Genomic DNA, 8226 nt, shown 5'->3' with positions numbered 1-8226 from the left:
CCTCCTGCCCCTTAGCCCCCTTCCCATTCCTACTTCTTGAGAGGGTTTCATGCTGCACACACAAAGATTTGTGCTGTGGCCAAGGCAAGATCTCAAAGTCACTAGCCAGTTTGGTGTTAAGCAAGGCATTCAAGCAAAAGGGATGGGTAGTTCAGTGGTATTTGGTTCATGCCTAGTGTGTGCAAAATCCTAGGTTGCATCTCTAGCACAAAAAGGGATAGCCTAATAGAAAAAATATAGATTTACTTAAAACATTATTATATTGACTTGTGATTAATTTTACAGCTCGGTCATGTGGTTCTTGGTCATGAACTTGTGAGATGGTTATGTAGTTTCACGATGTCAAAAGATTCGCCCCTAGCTAGCAGATACTGGTGATGTTTTGAGAGTTGTAGACTCTGGAATCCAGAGAATTTGTCACAAGTCACCAGAGATCCTAGCCACAACTGGCCATACAGAAAACACTCTTATTGGCTTATAAAAACAATAATAAGCCAAACCAAACCAAAACCTTAAAGCACAAGGCCCTCCAGCTAACCTGAGCTAGCTGCTCCTGCCTATAATTGAAAAAAAAAAAAACAAAACACACACACACACACACAAGGTAAAAATTCAAAGAAAAGGGTGTCTCAGATCCCACAATATGACATGTCTTTCTTGACTGCAGGGGAGACAGCTCGAAGGCAGCAAGTCCCTACCTCGCCACCAGCGTCAGAGAACAGCAGCGCGGCCCACAGCATCGGGAGCACTCAGAGCACCCCCTGCTCCAGCAGCAGCACAGCCTAGGTGGACAGACGGCCCAGCACCACCAGGGCAGGGCCTGGTACCAGTGCTGTGTGTCCAAACTCAGAAGGCTTGATCTGGGTTCCCTGTAAAGAGAGAGTGAATTTCAGTATACAGACAGCCTGTCCCACCCACCCCTTCCTTACCACGGCCCATGTCAATGTGACCCTGGACATCTGTCACACAAAAGCTAAGATGGTGGCCTTCCCCACCAGCCCCTTGAAGGGTGGGGGTTTCAATGTGAAACATATGCCAGTTTTTTTTTTTTTTTAATGCTGCTTTGTCCAGGTGTCCAAACATCCATTATTTGGAGTCGTATGTTTTACAGAGTAAAGGAGACAGTGAAGGGATGTCAGCTAGAGCCAAGGAGAGACAGCCAGGGATTCTCGCCTAGCTGAACCAAGATGTAAAACTGAAGAAATGCTTCCTCCATATCCAATCTGCATCTCGCTTTGGGTGCCCACTTCTGACTTGCCACTCCCTACATGGTCCCCTGTGTAGCTGGCTAGCCTTGGGGGACTGTCACTTGCCAAGGCAACATTTCTCTCTTGGGCCAAAATGAATGCTGGTTCCTGATCCTCCACTCAGGCACACCAACTCCCAAAGTGCCTTAAAACCAAGTTTGTCTCTCCTTTCAGGCACACAGAAACTGAGAACATCAAATTTGTGCCTGTCTCTGACATTCGGTCCTAATAATACTTAAACATCAGGCAGGTAGGGGTTCAGTGGTAATCGAAGGGATTAGCAAGGGGATGCCTGTGTGTGATCATACAGGCACAAATGCAGAACTCCTGGCACACTGGAGAGACAATTGCTTCCTCCTTAAAAATGTTCTATGCTTCCAGAGTCGGAACTTAAGTTATATGTGTTAGACTATATTGACTCCAACCCATCAGCCTCTCTGATGAGCCTGTATAGAAGCCTGGAGAGCACCAGGCCATCTGGTGATGTCACCAGTTCTGCCCTGAGGATGCAGAGACAGGGAGAAAGGCGCTAACTTTAAAAAGGATTTCAGGTGAACTTCTTCATCAGAATAAGGTGATGCCACTCTGACAGTCACTGAGCTCAGTGACACCTTGGTGTTAAAAGTGAACCCCAGAGGGGATTCCCCACGCCTGACCCACTGCAAATGAAATAATACCGCTTTTCCGGAATTCCCTCCCCCCCTTCCAAACAACTTAAGATTCCATAAGTAGAACAAGCTAGATCCTAGCCTGAAGTAGCCATGAGCAAAGCCTTTACAGTCAGGCAGTTGTGCCTGGGCCTTCTCGAATGAAATCTTCAGTCGGAAGCATTGCTGGTAGAAACAGCATATGAAGGAAGATAGACAATCTCTCAGTCGATGAGCCCTCATCCGACTGACTACAGAGTGGCTCAGCTTCCATTCAATTGGGAAAATTAGAACCAAAGAAGATTCCTTCAGGGCTGAGGGCCTTCAACTGATGCATAGATACATTGAAAATACTTCAAATTTTCCACATGAATACAAGATGGTTTGAAACTAGAGAAATACTTTCCTTTAGTTCCTTGGTTTTTAACATGAAGGTGTCGTTGTAGAGGACCTGGATTATGCTACCTGTGTTTAAAAAGAATGCGCTTTGCCTAACCTTCAGCAGAATGTAACTCTTAAGTATATTCTATGTATAAAAAAATGTTTAAAGATGTCTTCAAAGAAGACTAGAGTCTTTAAATCACTTATAGCTATATTTTACTACAAAAATTCTGTATAAAGATATATTTAAATGTTTTAGAGAGATTTAAGTTACTCCATATGAAATGTTTAATTTCAGTTACTGTGAATTCTTCTAATCAGTTCTTTGATTTTAAAAAGAAAAACCTTTCCATCATATTAAAGAGAAAATTAGCTATGGGAAGATATTAAAAGATTTCTTAGATGGATGGGATTAAAATTTTTTTGTAATATATTTAAATGTATATTTTTGAGAGAGATACTACATTGCCAATGACTTTATAAATAATCTTAAATTAACTTACAAATTTATAAAATGCAAACCAAAAGACTTTTTTTTTTTAAAAGAGAGAAAGACAAGAGAAAAAAGCTTTTATTTCCTTGGATCTCATTATCAGAAGTATTATTCAGCTCGAGAAATCTGATCCCATATTGGAAAATGAATGTCCATAAGTATTCCTTGAAGCGTAAAGCTTGGGTGTCTCCTCCCACCTCTTGTTACAGTGTTTCTGACCGCTTCACTCTCCTCCCACCTCTTGTTACAGTGTTTCTGACCGCTTCACCCTTCACAGATTTAATACAAAGTACAAGCCTTACTTTCGTATTGTATTCTCCAAGTTTCCTTAAGAATGTTGTTATAGTCTGGCTGAACCCAGTTCCACCTGCAAAGTCTTGTATTTTGTCTGCAGGCCATACGAGTGGCCACAGAGGCCATTTTGTCTTGTTGATGCTGAAGCCATGCTGGACTGCCCCACAGTCTAATGTGGGACTGTCTGTGCCAGGCACTACAGCTCTTCACGTGGTGTTCACCAGCTGTTACCACTGCATTTTCAAAGGTTGGATATTTTTCTTCTGCCTGAGCTGGTCTTGTAGCAATTTTTTCCTAAACACAAAATGGCCTTTTGCTTGTCTGGTAATGAGATTATAAATCCATTTCCTGCGTGTGTTCTCTGAGGCTTGCCTGAGTGTGTGGGGTGCGCAGGCGCGTGCCTGTCTTTTTGTACTGTAACTACCTCATGGTTTGAATGATGAGCGTACTGCTGGTTGTATTAACAGAGCACATTTGTCGGGTGAGTTGTGTATGCAAACTTTTTTTAAAAATCCTGTTTGTTTTATCTGGGGGTTCGTTCATTAAACTGACAGATATTTTTCTAGGAAGAACTATTATCAGTTTCCAAATGCAATACTCTATTCTGGTTTTTCCTGAGTGAGCCCGATTTTGTTACTGTTTTTCATCTATGAGGGTAAAAGTATACCCTGGAAAATCCCTGTGGCCAGTTCAAACACCCCTGCTGTAACCTTCCCTCTGTCCCATGGTCTTTGTGAACCTGCTTAGAGGTATAGTTTTGATAACCACAGTTTTAATTCTTTTATCTGTGCATAATAAAGATATATATCAATTATTAATTTGTGTTGTATCTGGTCTGACACAGCTTTGATGGCACCTGCTGGAACAGGGCAGATGAGGATGAGGAAAAAGGCAAGGACCCAAGAGAGGAGAGAGGAAGGGAGGGGGCAGGGAGCCAGGCTGTATCCAGAATTCACTCCATGGCCTTCTGTACTCCTCTGAGAGTCAAAGGAGGAAGTCATATGCACTTAGACTCCACCCCACATCTTGATGCAACTTCTACTGTGCACTGTCGCTGTCTGCCACTAGTTTCTTCAGGTTGCCCAAGGCAGACACTATAATATGGTTGGAGTCTCCTTGATGCCACATGCCAGTTTACAAAGCCCAGGTCTCATTCATTATTGACAATCTTATTTTCAGATGATGAACTTATTCCTTCTCCTACCTGAGAGTTGTTCTCTCTCCCCTGCCTCTTTCTTCCCTCCCCTCCTCGCCCCTCTAGCTAAGCCAACCTCAGCAGCCTGTTAGCTGTGGACCAAACGCTTTCCCTGGTTTTAATTCTTTCTTCACCACACAGCAAAACTCCTAAACACATGCAAATCATATTATGGCACCACTTGAGCCTTTTAAGTAATTTCCCTGTTGGCTTCACTTTCTTCCCAGACCTACCGAAGTTACCGAAGTAGAGCAGCTGTCATAGAAGATAATCCACAGCCGCCTTCTTGGGTCCTCCAGTCGAGGCTCTGGAGGACCTGATATCCATGATCTTAGTTCAAACTCAAAGTCATTGATATGTTTTCATAAATAGGGATTTTATTCTGTTGAATAGAAATAACACAACAAAGTTTACAACTCGTCACTTGGCACAGCACAGCCCTCCCCCTGGAATAAGAGCAACTTCATGTACTTGGTGGCTATATCCTATTCCCTGCTGTGAATTAAACCTCACTTCAGGTAATGGACTTTAGAAATGGTATTGTCAGAGTTCTAATAGAATACTCTGCTGCAGTTAGCACTGTATGTGTGTCCATATATATATATATATATATATATATATATATATACACACACACACACATACATACATACATACATATAGATATAATATCCATACATTTAGGAATATAATAGATATTATTTCTACACACACATATTTACATTCTGGTGCTTTAAAGCAACAAAGACTGAAAGACAATTATTACAAAAGGAGATTTTGACATATGGAAACTGTGGAAACTGATCGATCAAAAGGATTTGGAGAGCAAGCTATAGATTCACACCCATAATTCCAGCACTCAGTACACAGATGGGAGAACTAAGTTCTAAGACAGCCTGGGCTATATGATAAATTTCAGGCTAGCCTTGGCTACCAGAAAGGTCCTGTCTCAAAAACAAATTTTCAAAAAATATATATTTGGATGTGAGAATCTGAATGATGCAATTGGGCTTGATTGGCTGGGTTCATGAAAAATTGTTCCCAGGCATGAGAATGTTGTACTTATGAGATAGCTCTGAATTCCCCAAAAGTAGACCCACAGTGGAAATCTCAGCAAGTATCATAGAATTCAATAATGCCAGATTAGGAACCAATCTGATTCAATTGGCTACTCAATACATTTCTAAATTTTCTGGCACCACAGAATGGTTAAGGCTTAAAGAACTTGTGATGGCAAATGGGATCTATTTAGAGTGGAAAACTTAAAAGAGAATCCGTGGAAACATGCAGCTGAAGCAGCATTTTGTGTAGTTACAATGTTTCACATTAGAAAAACACAAAGTTGAAAGTCTCATCCATTGTGGAACTGCTGAAGACAGAAGTTAGTGACAATAAGCACATGCATTGGGCAGGAAACAGAAGCCACTACAGAAACTAATAAAAGTGGTTGCCATGAGCCACTCTTTATAAAGCAGAAAATTCAGACAGGGTGAGTGATGTGACAGGGTCAGTATGGTCCTGTTGGATGGTCAGAGGGGGGGTGTTAGGAGAGCGAGGACATGAAGTGGTTTTCTGTGGTTAATCAGTGAGGAAGATGAGCTAGGTACATCAGAACATGAGGCCATGAGATGGTTCAGTGGGCAGACACCTACTGCCAAGGCTGATAACCTGAGCTCAAGCCCCAGGCTCCAGATGGCAGAAGGAGAGGACCAGGTCCTGCAAGTTTCCCTCTGACCTTCACACAATGCACTTCATAAATCAAATGTGATAGAAATGAATTAACAGAAGCTAAGGATACAATATTTATTAAAAGTAAAATACACAACCAAATAAAACTTAAAGTTGAAAAAACGAGAAGATGGGAGAGAGAGCCCAGTGATTAATAGCATGGGCAACTCTTGCAGGGTCTGCACTCAGTTCCAACACCCATGTAACAACTCACAACTATCTATAACTCCAGGTTCAAGGGATCTGACACTCCCTGCTTCTGTCCTCTACAAACACTAAGAATGCATGCATACCATCAAACACACATATGCCAAAAATAAATAAATCTAAAAAGTGTATTCTTTTCAGTAGTGAACACACAAATGGGAAGACTAAGTTCTAAGACAGCCTGGGCTATATGATAAATCTCAGGCAAGCCTGGGCTACCAGGAAGGTAGTAGTAGTAACACACAGATGAAAACACTGCTGCGCCCATGTAGTTTTACAGGTGAAATTTTCCAAGAGGCATGGACTACAAAGGTCTTGGTGATTTCTGGTTTCTGGAATGGTGAGCCAAAGGGAATGAGTTTTTTAAATTAAATTGAGCATGGTAGCACACTGTAATCTCAGCACTTGGCAAAACAAGGAAGAAAGATCTGTCTGTTCATATGGCGCTGCAGAGCAATTTCAAGGCCATGAAACCCTGCCTGAAAAATGAAGAAAAGATTTATTGCCACGTTACTCTCTCTCTGAAGGCCATGTGTGAGCATGGCCAGTTCCTGGCTTCCCTATTAACCCTGGGCATGTTGACAGCACTCAAGCTCCAAGAGTCAGATGCATTGATTAGATCTTGGCCCTACCACTCCATGGAGAAGCCATCCCTTATTTTTTTTTTTTTAAAAAGTACTTCTCAACATTTTTGTGAATATTAAATGAGATACTCTCCATAAAATTCTTGAGATAAAATAATAGCTTAGTAAAAGTATCTCCTGCCATCACCAGAGTTAATGCTGTGAGTTTTGGCAACGTAAAGGATGCAGTTTTATCTCATTATTTAAATTATTTTGCACTGATGGTGAAATCTAAACTATTTTATAATGGCCTTTTCCAGAACATTCTGGACATTTCTAACTTCTCTGCCTGTTTTTCTTTTTTCTTTTTCATATGATGATATTTTAAATTTTTTTTATTAACACTGAGAATTTCAGACAATGTGATCTATTTTAAGTTTTGAGAGTTTCTTACATATAATGTGTTTTAATCAGACTCACTCTCTCGCTCCTTCCCCTGACCTCTCCTAGTTCTACGCTAGCTCTGTCCCTCCCTCTCTATGTTTAATAGCCAACTGTCAACCTACCAAGGATCACACCTTTAAAGGAGACTGACTCTTTCTTGTTGAGCAGCCATCTACTAACCATCTGCACCACCTCTGCTAGAGATGGGTCTGTACATTTTTCTTTTTTTTTTTTTATTACATGTTTTCTTTATTTACATGTCATACGATATCTCCTTTCCCAGTTTCCCCTCCAAACAAAAACCAAAAACCAAAAAACAACAAGAACAAACTCCTGTTCCCTCCCCCTCCCCCTGCTCACCCACACCCTCTCTCCTGCTGACTGGCCCTGGCATTCCCCTACACTGGGGCATAGAACCTTCAAAGGGCCAAGGGCCTCTCCTCCCATGATGACCAACTAGGCCATCCTCTGCTATATGCATGCTGCTGGAGCCATGAGTCCTACCATGTATACTCTTTGGTTGGTGGTTGAGACCCTGGGAGCTCTGAGGGTACTAGTTAGTTCATATTGTTGTTCCTCCTAAGCTGCTGCAAACCCTTCAGCTCCTTCGGTCCTTTCTCTAGCTCCTTCATTGGGGATCTTATATTCAGTTCAATAGATGGCTGTGAGCCTCTACTTCTGTATTAGTCGGGTACTGTCAGAGCCTCTCAGGAAACAGCTACATCAGGCTGGATTGTCCTTCCTTCAGTCTCTGCCCCATAGTTAGTCTCTGCAACTCCTTCCATGGGTATTTTGTTCCCCCTTTTTAAGAAAGAATGAAGTCTCCACATTTATCCATCTTCTTTCTTCTTGAGTTTCTTGTGGTTTATGGATTGTACTTTGTGTATTCTGATCTTCTGGGCTAATATCTACTTATCAGAGAGTGCATACCATGTGTGTTCTTTTGTGATTGGGTTACGTCACTCAGGATATTCTCCAGATCCATCCATTTCCCTAAGAATTTCATAAATTCATTGTTTTTAATAGC

General features: G+C 41.6%; 1 protein-coding gene across 2 annotated transcripts in view; it reads left to right on the top strand.

The window, feature by feature from the left end:
- The window catches only part of Tgfbr3 (transforming growth factor beta receptor 3), a 191538-nt gene extending 187658 nt beyond the window's left edge, over positions 1 to 3880 (top strand). For both annotated transcript variants that reach the window (XM_031337166.1, XM_031337167.1), the window contains exon 17: positions 668 to 3880. In XM_031337166.1, the coding sequence (XP_031193026.1) occupies positions 668 to 786 (119 nt within the window). In that variant the 3' untranslated portion in view covers positions 787 to 3880. The remainder of the gene's footprint in view (positions 1 to 667) is intronic.
- Positions 3881 to 8226: the final 4346 nt, after the last annotated feature.

Source organism: Mastomys coucha, unplaced genomic scaffold, assembly GCF_008632895.1.
Source record: "Mastomys coucha isolate ucsf_1 unplaced genomic scaffold, UCSF_Mcou_1 pScaffold22, whole genome shotgun sequence".
NCBI lineage: Eukaryota > Metazoa > Chordata > Mammalia > Rodentia > Muridae > Mastomys > Mastomys coucha.
Note: the sequence above shows the minus strand (reverse complement) of the source record. Positions and strands in the feature narration are given on the sequence as shown.